Source organism: Pan troglodytes, chromosome 6, assembly GCF_028858775.2.
Source record: "Pan troglodytes isolate AG18354 chromosome 6, NHGRI_mPanTro3-v2.0_pri, whole genome shotgun sequence".
Lineage (NCBI taxonomy): Eukaryota > Metazoa > Chordata > Mammalia > Primates > Hominidae > Pan > Pan troglodytes.
Genome location: NC_072404.2, coordinates 108,347,641 through 108,362,708, shown reverse-complemented (window position 1 = coordinate 108,362,708; position 15,068 = coordinate 108,347,641). Strand labels below are relative to the sequence as shown.

The following is a 15,068-nucleotide window of genomic DNA, read 5'->3' as shown; positions in this document are numbered from 1 at the left end:
CAATGTAATTTTCGTAGGGGCTACAACTCATTTTAGAGAGAAAGCAACTGTAAATTATAAAACAAATCAGAAGTTTGCAAGCATCTAAGTGAAATGATAGTCTCTATTATTACTTTTACTTTTAGTATTATTTGTCTTATCTTTATCGCCATAAAAAGGTTAACAAGGTTCATTTAACAACTTTTTTTTTTTTTCTAAGACAGTGTCTCGCCGTGATGCCCAGACTGGAGTACAGTGGTGTGATCTTGGCTCACTGCAACCTCTGCCTCCTGGATTCAAGCGATTCTCTGGCCTCAGCATCCTGAGCAGCCGGGATTACAGGCATGCGCCACCATACCTGACTAATTTTTGTATTTTTAGTAGAGACGGGGTTTCACCATGTTGGCCAGGCTGGTCTCAAACTCCTGACCTCAAGTGATCCACCTGCCTCGGCCTCCCAAAGTGCTGGGATGACAGGAGTGAGTCTTCATTTAACATTTTAAGAGGAGCAAAGCCACATTAAGATGAGCAACTCAGTTTCTATTTAACATCTGTTAAGTGCACTGAAAAAAATCCATCTTTCTTTTCTTTTTTTTTTTTTCCCAAGACAGAGTCTTGCTCTGTCACCCAGGCTGGAGTGCAATGGCGTGATCTCAGCTCACCGCAAGCTCCACCTCCTGGGTTCACGCCATTCTCCTGCCACAGCCTCCCGAGTAGCTGGGACTGCAGGCACCCGCCACCATGCCTGGCTAATTTTTTGTATTTTTAGTAGAGACGGGGTTTCACCGTGTTAGCCAGGACGGTCTCAATCTCCTGACCTCGTGATCTGTCCACCTCAGCCTCCCAAAGTGCTGAGATTACAGACAAAAATCCATCTTAATTAAGAAAAGATGCTGTGAGTGCAATTACAGCAGAAAAAAATGTTTTGCTTCAAGTTTCAGAAAGACCAAGATGTTGAGGCTTGAATTTTCTTTTATTGAAAGGGAGATCACATGGCACACCGTCCCAGCTCACCTGATTGGCTGCCATTGGGGAGTTATTCTTGACCCATTCTTCCACGATTTTGACCACAGCCCGGAGGATTTTGGCATCTGGTGATTTTTCGATGAGGGATGTCAGGATGGCCTGGATGAAGTTCTTCCGCATCTCCATGCTCATCACTGCCAGGCGCGTCTTCACCAGCTCCAGACTCAGCATCACCAGCTCGCTTGTACCTGCTCGCCCCAATTAAGAACAAACCCACGGGTCTCTAAACGTTGATTTAAACAGGCAGCCACTCAGCCTTGCCTGGCATGCTGGGTTCTGCCCATTTTCCCCCTCAATGTTTTTTCCTGCAACTAGAGCTCTGGGATTTGAAGCACTCATATGTTCTTACGTGCATCTTGGAAGTGTAGCCCTCTCTGCAGGGAGAGGGATGAGGGAGCTGACGGACCAGTGCAGGTGGCTCCGGCCTCTCCACACCCAGCTCTGAAGTCCTAATCATGGCCCCTGTACTCTGAGGTGCACCCAGAAGCCGTGCCCACCACAGCCCCTGCCAGGCAGCCCCACACCCCCACACAGCATCCAGATTCCAGGAGCCCACTGCTCAGCTCTGGAGCCTGTGACTTAACTCTTCAGAAACAGCAACTCTGATTAAGCAGTATCTGTTTCACAGTAAGCACTGGTAACTCTCAGTGGTGAATGCAGCATCTAAAAGTCCAACTATTTTAAAATTTCTGCATTCTTACACTCACAGACTTTAAAAGCAGGTGTGTGTGTGTGTGCACGTGCACACGCATGCACACGTGAGAGAGAGTCTTAATCTCTTGCAGACTGAGTGCAGTGGGTATTCACAGGCGTGATCACAGCTCACAGCAGCCTCCAACTCTGGGCCTCATGCAATCCTCTTGCCTCAGCCCGCTGAGGAGCTGGGACCACAGGCGTGCCACCGTACCCAGCTTAATAACAGTCCATTTTTAACAATGAGTTGTTTTTTAAACCCCTACATTGAAGAGCAAATGGTAACGATTTACGACCAAACAACAGGACTTGGTGAATGCACATTCCCTTTAGAGTTCAGCCCCAGCCTGCACAACAGAGTCTGTTCTCTGTTCAACAGAGTCTGAGGAAAGGCCCCCAGTGGCCAGCACATCACCTGAGGTGGCTTCGGTGCTTCCTGACGCTGCCTGAGGGTTTAAATGCTCCCGGACCATCTTCTGAAGGGAGCGCATAAAGACGGAGATCAGCCTGTCTATGTAGCTGGGGTTGTTGCTGCAGGCAGACTTGAGGATCATAAGGGTCCCTAAAATGTAGAAATTGCCAGGTGTTTCACAGAAAAGTAACAACCACGAAAAACAGAGTGAAAGCAACACATTATTTAAAACAATGTATTCTGACAAAAGCATAGTTAATCCCAGTGTCAACACTGTGAGCTTTTACATGGCTCATGCTACATTCTGAATGAAACACTGTATTTCCACTCCTAATTCTCAACTAGATCAAATCATCATGAATGAGAACTGATTTTTGTGCTTCAGTAGAAACAACGTTCTTACCTTCAGTTCTGCATTTTATTTTTGGGTGATGGCAAATTACCCTAAGTTTTTACTCCTATAATAGGTTTGGGAAAAATAAGAAAAAGAGGAAGAAAAATCTAGTCTATCTAAAGGACATGCCAAATATCTTTGAATTCAATTTGCACTTCATTCTGAGAAACAGCCTAAGATCAATAAAAATCAGCAAAGCCAATACTAGAACAGAAACACTGAGTGTATGGAAGAATTATCTTTCATATTTGGCATTGTGACAATCACCTCGATTTCAACCTACCCATTAAACTTTTTTTTTTTAATGTTGAGTCTTGCTCTGTCACCCAGGCTGGAGTGCAGTGGCGTAATCTCGGCTCACTGCAACCTCTGCCTCCAGGATTCAAGCAATTCTCCTGCCTCAGCCTCCCGAGTAGGTGGGATTACAGGCACCTGCCACCACGCCCGGCTAATTTTTGTATTTTTAGTAGAGACGGGGTTTCACCATGTTGGCCAGGCTGGTCTCAAACTCCTGACCTCAAGAAATCCGCCTGCCTCAGCCTCCCAAAGTGCTGGGATTATAGGCGTGAGTTACTGCACCCGGCCCTACTCATTAAATTTTAAATCTGTATTCACGGATCAACCAAAGAGTGTTTGCCAGTTATGAGGTGATTTCAGGCTAGCTTTGTTAAAAGACCAATTCTTAACAGAGCAGTCAACAAAAGACCAGTCTGGTTGTAACCCAGGCAACCCATGACACTTGATGACAGTGATGGAAATGGGGTGTACTCTGTGGTTCCCGAGTGCTATGCTCTCCTCTATGGAGCAGACGGCTGAGACTACACCCCAGATCTGGCATGGGGATGACGGTGTGGCCAACTTCCTAGGCCCACCTCACCCCGAGGCTGCCCCGGCCTTCGACACCCCACAGAGGAGGGAGGCAGGGCCCATGAGGTCAGCCCTTCTCAACGAGAGTCCTCCAGAGAATGAGCAGTGGGAGGAGATACTTGTGCTGCCCTGTGATGGAAGCTGGCATCTTCTGCAGGGTGACTCCACTTAAAAAAAGACCCAGAAGCACTCCTCACTCTCCGCACCCAGCTGCTGCCTGAAGAGAGACGGCAAGCTAAGAGAGCAAGGGACACCATGTTAACCAAATTCTCCTAGCTCCTGGCAAGTTTGGAGAGCAAGGAACTCATCCAAATATATTCAGTTGGCAAATTCAGAAAAGCGTTTGCCTAACAAGGGCTATCTATATAGGTATTTGTATACGTGTGTATAGAATATGATAATCACTCTAAAATACTGGGACTGATTGCTATTGGGAAGAGAGCCTGACAGGTGACTTCTACTTAGTATTCCTTCATTTGTATTTTCAAAGTTTCACCCAATGAATATGTAATAAAGGAGAAAATAAATTTTGAGGCACTAATCCAAAGTCTAGGATCAAAGACATGTGTCTGCCACAAAACTGAGGGCACATCTATAAATCTGACTCCTGCGTACCTGGGGCCAGAGTGACCCAGCTGCCCTGATCACCTAAGGAGGGAGGCAGTTTCCGTCTCACCTGGGCCAGCCAGAGCCTCAGCAATAAGACGGGACAAGTTCTCATCTTGTGAGTGGCTGACTCACAGGCAGGCTGGTGGTGAAAGGCAGAGTCCACACATTGTCATGTAGCTCTTGCGGTGCCTGTTTAGTATGACACTGGGGTGGCAGGACACATGCACCCTGGCAACATCCCTCACACCAAAGCCTGTGCTGGAAGCTGAGGAGGGAGCACAGAGCAAGCATCGGCGAAGGCGGGTGCAGTCTACAGGAGACGGTGGCCTTGAGGGCCCCAGGCAACAGACACCTGAACAACGCAGTGGTTCAAAGCTCTGCCCAACAACCGGAGCCCTCTCCCAAAGGGAAGCACGTCCAGTGCGCGGGGAAAGAGGCCAAACTGAGCGACCACGAACACCAGGACAGACACACACTCACCGAAGAGCTGGGAGGGATTGGCATTGGTGGCCTTCTCGTAGTTGGTGAGCCCTTCATAGATGACCTTTCCGACGGCTGCGTAGAGGCACTCCAGCTCTTCATATTTGGAGGCCACACTGGAAGTACCTACAACAGGGCAGGGACCCAGGCACTGTGGTTACGGCTCTTGGGCCCACCAGTGCTGATGCCAGGGACTGAGTGCTGGCTGCTTGGGTATCAGGAGGGATTGGCACGGGCACTTCTCTCCCTGCAGGACAGTGTGGGCCTCACCTCTGGGCTGGTTCCCGTTCTACACAGCTATATGCAGAATACTCAAAAAAGCTAACAGAATCTCCTTGAAATATACTTATTTATAACATGCTAAAATTTGATCCTGCCAAATGTTCAACATTTGAATACTTTTAATACTTCTCTTTAGTAGCTTAAAAAAATAATATTCAACTGATGAAGAACTGAATTTCCAAAGCAGACAACATTCAGTGAGAGCTGCCATTCTATGCTTTTTTTGAGACGGAGTTTTGCTCTTGTTGCCCAGGCTGGATTGCAATGGCATGATCTCGGCTCACCGCAACCTCTGGCCTCCTGGGTTCAAGCGATTCTCCTGCCTCAGCCTCCCGAGTAGCTGGGATTACAGGTGCGCGCCACCACACCCAGCTAAATTTGTATTTTTAGTAGAGATGGGGTTTCTCCACGTTGGTCAGGCTGGTCTTGAATTCCTGACCTCAGGTGATCCGCCCGCCTCGGCCTCCCAAAGTGCTGGGATTACAGGCGTGAGCCACCACACCCGGCCCATTCTATGTTTCCATGTCAGTTTTTAAAAGAAAGTTTGCGAGTAGAAAGGAAAGTGATAACAAAGCGCTCGACACAATAACTGGAGGACAAGCACTCTCATAGCAAGCTCCACGCCCACCGTCCACTTTGAAAGAAAAGCACCGGTGGGAAAGGTCACATACTCGGCTCTGTTGGGAAAATGCTCATCAGGCGCGAGAGAAGGCTGTGGACGGCTCGCAACACCTTGGTGTTTCCACATGTCATGCAGGCGGCAATTCCACGCTGCAGAGGTTTGAAGCTACTGAGGATGGCTGGGGACTGGAGGACAGTTAGCAGGAAGCTCAGCACTTCTAGGCCCGTGCAGATATTCCCATAGTTCACTTGGTTTGGCTGCTCCTGGAATGGAGAACACAGGCCACTCACAGAGGAAACAAACACTCAATGACAACAAATTCTAGAAACAAGAGTCTGGCAAAATCTAGCACTGGATTAATTATTTGGAGACTAAGTAAAAAAAAAACCACTAGAGAATGACAATCGCATTTCACAAGAATGATTACTTTATAAAATCGCTTTAAATAACTACTCAAACTCTTTTTTAAAAATGCTTACTAAAATATTAATATTCGATAATAAACAATATTTATATTTTGAAATTGGTAAAATTCTAAAAAAGTTCCTGCAATGAATTTTGCTTTTCTCTTCCCATTTTCTTAAGATACAAAAATACAAATATCCTTCCAGGCCAGGCGCAGTGGTTATACCTGTAATCCCAGCACTTTGGGAGGCTGAAGTGGATGGATCACTTGAGGCCAGGAATTTGAGGCTGGCCTGGTCAACATGGTGAAACCCCGTCTCTACTAAAAATACAAAAAAAAAAAAAAAAATAGCGAGGCATGGTGGCATACGCCTGTAGTCTCAGCTACTTGGGAGGTTGAGGCATGAGAATCGCTTGAACCCGGGAGGTGGAGGTTGCAGTGAGCCGAGACTGTGCCACTGCAATCCAGCCTGGGCGACAGAGTGAGACTGTCTCAAAAAAACAAAACAAAAACAAAAAACAAATATCCTTCCAAAGACAAGCATCTTTCAAACTATGTATCATGGAATCAACTAACAGATGATGGAAGCACTAAAAATTAATAAAAACAAACCAAAGAAACGGAATAAAATAGAAGACAGAGTTCGTGGTTCATAGCGGAGGTCAAATAGAAGCAACATGGTCTTCGCAGTCCAGAATAACAAGTGCTTGCAATAGGTTTTATAATCTCAATAGCAAAAGTTTCCAAATCCTATCAAGAACGAGAAAAACCAAATCTGGATAAGGCAAGAAAATAGCTTTTGCTGCCACCAGAAAAGTACAGGATCATGGTTTTTATAAGCAAAAAAACAGCCACCAAAATAAGATAATTAGCATTTTGGGACTAGCTCCTTGTTACCTAAGTGCTACATGGTACTTGATAACAAATTATAGCTCCATCATTAAATCTGTTTTAAAAATCCAAAGCTCATCTTAAAGGTTGTTGCAACAGTCAATTAAAAATGCTTATCCCAAGCCAACTGGTAGGTAAGTTTTAGAAACGAGTCCACAAAATGCAAGAGAACTGTATTAAGGTTAAACACTCCTACGTGTAGTTGGGGCCAGCATGAAAGCTCAAGTCCCAAAGCCATTCTTTCTTTTCTTTTCTTTTTTTTTTTTTTTTAAGAGACCAGGTCTTGCTTGCTCTGTCTCCCAAGCTGTAGTGCAGTGGCACCAATCATAGCTCACTGTAGCCTCAACCTCCCAGGTTCAGCCAACCCTCCTGCTTTAGGCTCTTCTGAGTAGCTGGGACTACAAGCTCACACCATCATGCCCAGCTAATTTTCTGTCTTCTCTTTTGTAGAATTGGGATCTCACTATGCTTCCCAGACTGGTCTCGAACTCCTAAAGCCTCAAGAGCAAAGCCATTATCAATTAGTCAAACTCTCTCCCTGGAGACAGCAGTGGAGGCCAACGTGGGAGAGGCCATGACTGGCAAAGGGGACAGGAGATTTGGGGTTTAGGCATCAGGGTCGGGGTGATCCACAAATGTCCAGTCCCTGCCCAGGTGACAGTATCTGCTAGTGGCCTCGGTGGCGCTGCCCTGGCCCTTCAGACACTCGCACTCACCACAGTCATCAGCAGCTTGTCGAACCACTGCAGCTTGAGTTCGGACTTGGGCCACATGTCTGGCCGCAACGCAGTCTTCAGAAGGTTCACACACCGGCGAGAGAGCACCTCCCCAGGGGACCCCGCTGTGTTGGTGTTGTCATTAACCTAGGAATTCATCCGAGTTACAGCCGGCATTTCACTGCATCCGAGTTTACAGTCATTCCAGTGACAGTACGTCTCAACTGTGCCCTGGCCCTTACACCTGTCTCAGATCTTCACCTCACAGCCACCTCTCTTCCGCCTGACCTCCACACAGCTGGACACCTTCCCCGACCAGCCTGACTCATGACCCCTCACGGCTCCTTCCTCTGCAGCGCATCCGTGGTGACCTGCAATGGCTTGTGGGCCCTGCTGGCTCCCCACAGGACCTCCCTGCACACTGCAGGGAGGCAAGGAATTATCTACTGGTTAGGTACTTAGCAGATCCTTTTCAGTACTTGGAAATTCCCAACAGAACTGTAAGATATACTATTTTGTTTAACAGGAATAAGAACTTAAAATTTAGGAAAATTTCATTTACAATGGTTCTTTGAAATATAAAGTTTCAGAAATGAATTTCCAAAAATTCTATTAAGATATAGATTGATATGAATGATAAATAAACTCAAGTTATCAAAGCACTAAAACTGCTAAATGTCCCTTCCTTCTGTAGGTTGGATCATCTCACCCTTTACTGAGCTGTGTACCGTTCCCATCTTAAGGATGCAAAAAGAACACCTGGAAGTTAAATGATCAGCCGAGATCATGTCCCACCATAGTCCACCAATGTTAACATGCCGTCAACTAGAAGGCACATCATTATTTTATTACCACTGAAAGAGTGAAATGCTTTTTAAAAAATCCTATCAGGCCAGGCACGGTGGCTCATGCCTGCAATCCCAGCACTTTGGGAGGCCAAGGTGGGTGGATCACTTGAGGTCAGGAGCTCGAGACCAGCCTGGCCAACATGGTGAAACCTCATCTCTACCAAAAATACAAAAACTAGCTGGGTGTGGTGGCACGTGCCTGTAATCCCAGCAACTCAGGAGGCTGAGGGACGAGAATCGCTTGAACCTGAGTTGAGGCTGCAGTGAGCCAAGATCGCACCACTGCACTCCAGCCTGGGCAACAAAGCGAGACTCCATCTCAAAAAAAAAAAACCAAAAAAATTATATCAATTATAAGACACACGTAGATTTTGGAAATGTTAACCTGCCACAAAATCAAGTGCAGTTGATATGAAAATGACAGAACCAGCTGGCAGACCTTGGTTTGTCTGTATCTTTTTTGACGAAATTGCCACAGATAACCTCCTGGGGTGTTAGTCAGCAGCCTCTGGTCTGCAGAAGCCCTAACGCAGGGCACTCGGATCCCGTACCTGACAGGCCACGCGGATAAGGAAGTTCACCACAGTGTCTGTGTGCTGCTTGTCAATGGGCTTGGCGAGGAGAGAGTCTGCTCCAGGTAGCGACTGGCTCCTCCCAAAGACCTGGAAAAGGACCTCCTTTCAGGCAGGAAGAGAATCGCAACACTAATTTCCAACCCAGGCTTGACTTTTCACCCAGCTAATGGGTATGCGGTACCTCCCGGGGACAGAGGCAGCTCTGGGCGCTGGGGATACCAAAGACAGATGTGGTCTCTGCCCTGGTGAAGTCGACACAGCCAGCAGGAGGGCAGATGGCTAGTCAACAAAATAGTGGCTCATGTGATGGGGAACAAAAGTGCGAGGCCCAAGACGACATCACGGGAGGTCTTTAGGTTGAGACGAAGTCGGCCATGAGAAAAAAGAAGAGAGACAGCTCCCAGTGGAGGGAAAAGGCCAGGGGACACATCCTGAGTGAGCACAGGGCCAGAACCAGGGGTGCATTGAGAGCAGAGGGATGGCCTGCATGGCCGAGCACTGAGACAGTGCTGGGGGCCAAGAGCCATCAGCAGGGCCTGGTCACCCGGGCCCTGGAGGCCACAGTCAATGCGAGGGCTCAAGCAAGGGGAATGGCAACCTGACTTGATTCAACTTTTTACTTCCAAAGGATTGTAAGATCCACAAGAGATTTCTACAAAAACACTGTGGAGGTCTCACGTACCCTTCACCCAGCTTCCCCTGATTCAAGATGCAAAAGGAAACTTTTGTGGAAGTCTGACTGCTTTGTGAAAAATCAAGAGGGAATAAAAGTGGAGGCGGAGAGAGGAACAGCGAAAGAGAGAACAGGGAGGCAGTTGAGCAGCTCCCATCTGGTTACTGTGAGGGGTGACAGAGACTGGGACCACAGTGTGAAGGCAGGGATGGGTTATTTGCGGCAGAGTGAGACTTGCTCCGGACCAGATGTGTGGAGAGAGGCCAATGGACAAAGTGCAGACAGTGCCAGGTTTCTAATAGAAGCCGAGGGCAGACATGGGTGCCACATAAGATGGGGGATGGTGAGGGTGGGAGAAGAGCTCAGCCTCAGGCCTACGAAGCCAGAAGTAGGGTGGCCAGGCCTGCGTCCACAAGCCAGCAGGTCCATGACACCAGCTGGGGTCAGACTCAGGGCTCCTAGGGCCACCACTCCACAGGGGGCAATACCCAGGACCCTCTTGGTGGCTGCCTCGTGAAACAGAACACATGTCCTTTTCAGAAACTGATCTCAGTACGGGCACATGTTCTTAATCAACTCCTTACTTCAAAGAGTTTCTCTAGATGCCTTTCTGCAAGTAATCAACCATCATCGACAGAACTTTAATGGTATGAACTGAACGCAGAGGCAAGCATGTCTGGTGACCTGGGAACCCCTTGCATGAGTGACATGTCCTGGAGTTTCAATCTGGTGACCGTGGCTGTTCCCAGCTGCCTCTCCTGAATGCAGCTGAGCACCGAGCTCACATTCTAAATATAGGGAATAAACGAACCAACTCCCAGCAGAATGCACAGCACCCATACAGAGGCACATGATCTTACTGCACTGATGGCTCCGGTGGCCGTCCTAAAGCGTTTCACTTCCTGGGCAGAATCCACGGACAGGCCTCTCTTAATGGAGGATGAGACAGAATTGACTCCTTCTCCACTGGAATTTGGGTCCATATCTGAATCCGGCTTAAAAACACACAGGCACTTGGTTTTACTGACTGATTTCTAGGGAGAAGTCAAAGGAAGACCATCGGGGCACCCCTGAGGCTGACACCCCTACCTGCTGGTCCTTGATCCTCTGCAGCTCCCACTTGATGACGACTTCAGACAGGTCCACGGCCAGCCGCCTCTGCTCGATGGTGACACTGGGCGTGAAGCCCAGCCTCTGCATGGCGCTCACCATGTGCTGCACCAAGTGGTGCCGTACCGGGTAGTATACCTGCGGACGCAGGGCCGGCATCACGCCGGGAACACGGGACCTTGGTCCCACAGCGCATGCACGTGTGCGCACGTGCACACACACACACCCGACATGCCTCTCAGCCCCAACATACACACACAGCCCAACTTGATGCTCAAGAATTCTGAATCCTAACCTGACCGAGGAAATTCTCACTGCCTTATGTATGTGTTTATCACCCTCCCCCACCCCAACTACATCCCATTACATCCCATTACAATAGTATACTTCAGTCTTGAAAAATCAAATTCTCTTCAGACAGGAAGGTGAGTCTAATCACATGTATCAAACTGCAGAACTTGACATTGTAAAAGTTTAAGACATACCCAAAAGCAAAGTTCCTCTAAGAGGTGACTATAAAAGAATTTGCTTTCAACTCAATCCTTTCTCCTCTACCCCAAATCTACAAGAAACATTTACATATAAATAAATCCCACAAAAAGGGTAATTTGGCCAGAGAAGGAGGTGCCAGCAACATGAATAACTTTCCAAGGCAGGTGATGGAAATCTAGAGTCAATGAGGACTATCTCCCACCTTAAGGTGCAAACTTAGCAGCATACAAGGGTTAACTGGGCACAGTACTTACGACAGAAATGTAGCCTTAGACACAAAGACACACACACCTGTGACATATTCTCTATATTACAGCAATTTCCATGCTGATAAAGCCATACACACATACACAAACTAATCAATGAACCAGAAGTAGCCTTACTAAAAGATGAACGACCACCTGATTATTGCAGAACAAGACAAGGTAAAGGTTCAAAGCGAATGCCTGAAGACGCGCGCCCCACAGCCCACCGTCCCTCCTACACACCTTGAAGTGTTGCACTATCAGGTGCAGAATGTGGACCAGCTGCGGGACGGTGTGCCCCTCCTCCACAATGATCTTCCGGGTCCAGTGGGTCAGCATCTGGTGCCCGTCCTCCATCCTGGCCGGCACCGCCGGGGTCAGAATGGCCATCGCCTGTCTGACGATCGCTCGAGCTTCCATTGCATGAGCCTTGAGGAGACTATGAAAAACCTAAAACAGGGAAGAGACGTTTATGGAGGATGAGAAGGAAGGCTTTAAGAAATAAGAAGACAATCCCTTGGTGTCAAGACATGCTACTTTTCCAAAACAATTTTTTAAAAACTTCTTAGGACTTTCTTATTAGGAAACAACTTAGTTGCTTTCTGTTAAGTTTTGACCAATTAATACATTCATTCTAGTATTTATAATGCACCTACTACGTGCCCGTGCTGAACTAGGCCAGGACATGCAGACAGGTAAGACCAAGCTCCCTGCAGGGATCCCATGTCCCGCCTAACCAGCAGCGAGTTAGGGAGGTACATGGCTCATCTCCCTCCGACTGCAGGATGGGAAATAAAGTGAACAGGGCCAACAAGAGAGGCGCTGAGAAGCGGCAGCTGCAGTTACTCAAGTGAGAGGTGAGGCCCCGATGTGAGGTCATAGGAACACAGAGAAGACCAGTTCTGAGGGTAGAGGGGACGGGGTGGGTGTTAGAAGCTGCAGAACCTGCTGGTGCCTGGGCAGTGGGGAGGAGCAGAGAAGGTCACAGAGTTCTCAAGTGTTTGTCTCTGAGACAACTGGGGGAGGGCAGGGCAGCCCCGAGGCTGGAGTTCTAGCTCAAGGGCCCATGGGAGGGGATGTGAGAGACCTCTGGCTTGATTGGGGTGCAGAGTTCAACACCACAGAGGTTCACAAGAGAAAGATGTCAGGGGAAAGCTGTCAAAGACGGTCTCACAGAAGAACTATCAGTGATTAAATAATGCCGCATGCTCGAGTGGAGTATTACATTTAATTCTCACACGGAGACATTAACTTGCCAAAGGGCATGGACCGTGTGAGCGGAAGAAACAACACTCAAACCCGGGGTGCCCAACCTCAGAGCCCAAACCACTGAGGGACTCCAGGAAGAAGCGCTCAATACCAGCCTCAAACCCGGGGTGCCCAACCTCAGAGCCCAAACCACCGAGGGACTCCAGGAAGAGGCGCTCAATACCAGCTGCACAGCAACAAGCTCATGAGATACGGATCCAAAAGTGCCTATTGTCTTTGGCTAAGAGAAGTGGGCTGGGGCCCTTGAATATTATAACATCTGCCATGGAATGTCAGAGTCAGAAGCCAGAATGCAATGGACAGAGAAGCTTGAGATGGAAAAGGGTGACCTTTTCCTTTTAAAAGCAAAGCTGTTGAGGAACGAGAGAGCAGAGTGGGAATGGGGGAGGAAGGGAGAACGTGGACAGTCATGGGAGGGCTCACAGTGTGGGGTGTTTTCCCCACAAATTTCCTTTCACTGTGGTAAAGCACACATAACACAGAATGTACCATCTTACCCATTTTTGGGTGCACAGCCCAGTGGCGCTCAGCACCTTCACACTGTGTGCAGCCATGAGCCCCATCATCTCCGGAATGTTTGCATCTTCCCAGGCGGAAACTCTGCACCATTCAATACTCGCTCCCCACCCCCTCTCCCCAACCCCCGCAATCTCTATTCTACTTTCTGTCTCTCTGAATTTGAGTGCCCTATGGTCTTCTAAGTGGAATCATACAGTGTCTGTGTTTTCATGGTTTTTATTGGTATTGGGAAAAGACAACAGGAGAGGCTGAGACTGCACCAGGGAGCCAAGTGCACCATGTGAGATTCACGCTGATGTCGGCGGACAGGAGGGGCTTGCAAAATACCTGCAGGACGATCTTCTTGTGTATGGCGAATTTGGCGATAATGTGCGCCAGGAGCAAGTGTCCGCTGTACTTGCAGGCCGGGTCCACGCAGGCCTTGGAGAGCAGGCAGGGCCAGGCGAAGGTCATGAGGCGGCGCAGCTTGCTGTTGCGGTTCTTGTTGTTGTCATGGATGTGGTGGGGGGCGTGCTCCACCAGCAGCGTGGCGTACTGCAGCAGGTAGATCCGCAGCGAGTCCAGCATGTCCGCCTGCTTCTCGGGGTCCAGGACCTGTGCAGAGACAGCAGGAAGGACTCATTTCCAGTTGTGAACTGGGTTACTGACTGAGGGTCATACAACAGGTTTAAGCCTTAAAAACACACACACACACACACACACACACACACACACACACACACAATGTAACATGAAGTTTTACAAGGAGGTTATCAATAACATCCTATCCATTTTCCTTCACATATATGTGAAAGGAGAAAAAAACCCCAGGACCCCAATTTGCTCTGCCCAGTGGAAAAAATTAAGCTGAAAGCTGAGTCATGCAAGAAACTGGCTCCTTTCGTTCCTAAGGAGAGCTACAGATGAAAGGTTAACGATCTGCACAGGTGACGGCCCCACGTTCACCTTATCTTACGTAAAGTGCTGACTTACTGAGCGTGAGATGAACACAGAACTGACTCTTCCCCTACCTGCTCCACATCTTTGGCAACATGTGGATGACCACACCTTCCCCCTTTCCCCTTCAGCCCACTCTTCCCCTTCAAATACTGAAGCCCTCAAAACCATTTTTAGAGAAAGGCACAAACGTCTCTCCCGGACACATCCTTAACTTTGGCAAAATAAATTTCTAAATTGATTGAGATCCGTCTCAGATACTTTTTGGTTTACAAATGGATTAGAAATTCACCAAATTCAACATTTAAAATAGGGCAGGCTTAAGAGTCAGGATGCAGGGGCTGGAGGAGGGTGAGGTGGAAAAGAAGACCTCTTTGATTCGAGGTGATTTAGGACTGAGTTTCTTAATTTCCAAGTAGTTGAGATGTTTTTTCCTGGTCAACTTTTGTCTACTCCTCATTTTTCTGCATTATGATCAGAAAATGTGACCTGGAAAAATGTCTACTTTCAAAAAATTGTTGCAGTTTTGAAAGCATCTGACAGATTTTTTAAGTGTTTCATGGACATAAGAAAAAAATGTGCCTTCTTTGAGGAATATTCTATGCATCTCTATTAAATCAAGTATAATGGCAGCATCATTCAATTCAACTAAGTATCCTAACCACTGTCTGTCTACCAGGTCTTAATAATTCTGAAAAACAGACAGACTGAAGTCTTCCACTATAATCATGTTTTTATCAAGGTCCCTTTTAGCCCCAAGGTCCTCTCTTCCCCAGGTGTACTGCTTCTTGGCAGGCCCACACCTGCATCCACAGCCTCCAGCCTGCCAGCTCCTTTTCTCCTCATCCTGACGTTCAGAATCCCCACAGCAGCATCTGACCCAGGAGACACAGCCTGGAGAAGGTAACAAAGGGGAAGGGGTCCTGTCTGGACCCCATCTCCCTACACTTGCCCAGAATAAGGCAAATATCAGTACGGGGACCAAGAATAAACCCTTGGGCTCACTCTGATCATAGGGTGGAAT

At 47.9% G+C, this 15,068-nt stretch overlaps 1 protein-coding gene across 23 annotated transcripts in view; it reads right to left on the bottom strand.

The window, feature by feature from the left end:
• The window catches only part of TRRAP (transformation/transcription domain associated protein), a 171,456-nt gene that overhangs the window by 81,239 nt on the left and 75,149 nt on the right, over positions 1-15,068 (bottom strand). For all 23 annotated transcript variants that reach the window (XR_010158594.1, XR_010158595.1, XR_010158596.1 and 20 more), the window contains 10 exons: positions 13,436-13,702; positions 11,564-11,770; positions 10,563-10,721; positions 10,334-10,468; positions 8,777-8,887; positions 7,378-7,524; positions 5,414-5,627; positions 4,461-4,586; positions 2,114-2,260; positions 994-1,193 (listed from right to left, as the gene is read on the bottom strand). Coding sequence is in view for 17 of the 23 variants with exons in the window: in XM_009453677.4 (XP_009451952.1) it covers positions 994-1,193; positions 2,114-2,260; positions 4,461-4,586; positions 5,414-5,627; positions 7,378-7,524; positions 8,777-8,887; positions 10,334-10,468; positions 10,563-10,721; positions 11,564-11,770; positions 13,436-13,702 (1,713 nt within the window). In the remaining 6 variants the exon portion in view is untranslated. The remainder of the gene's footprint in view (positions 1-993; positions 1,194-2,113; positions 2,261-4,460; positions 4,587-5,413; positions 5,628-7,377; positions 7,525-8,776; positions 8,888-10,333; positions 10,469-10,562; positions 10,722-11,563; positions 11,771-13,435; positions 13,703-15,068) is intronic.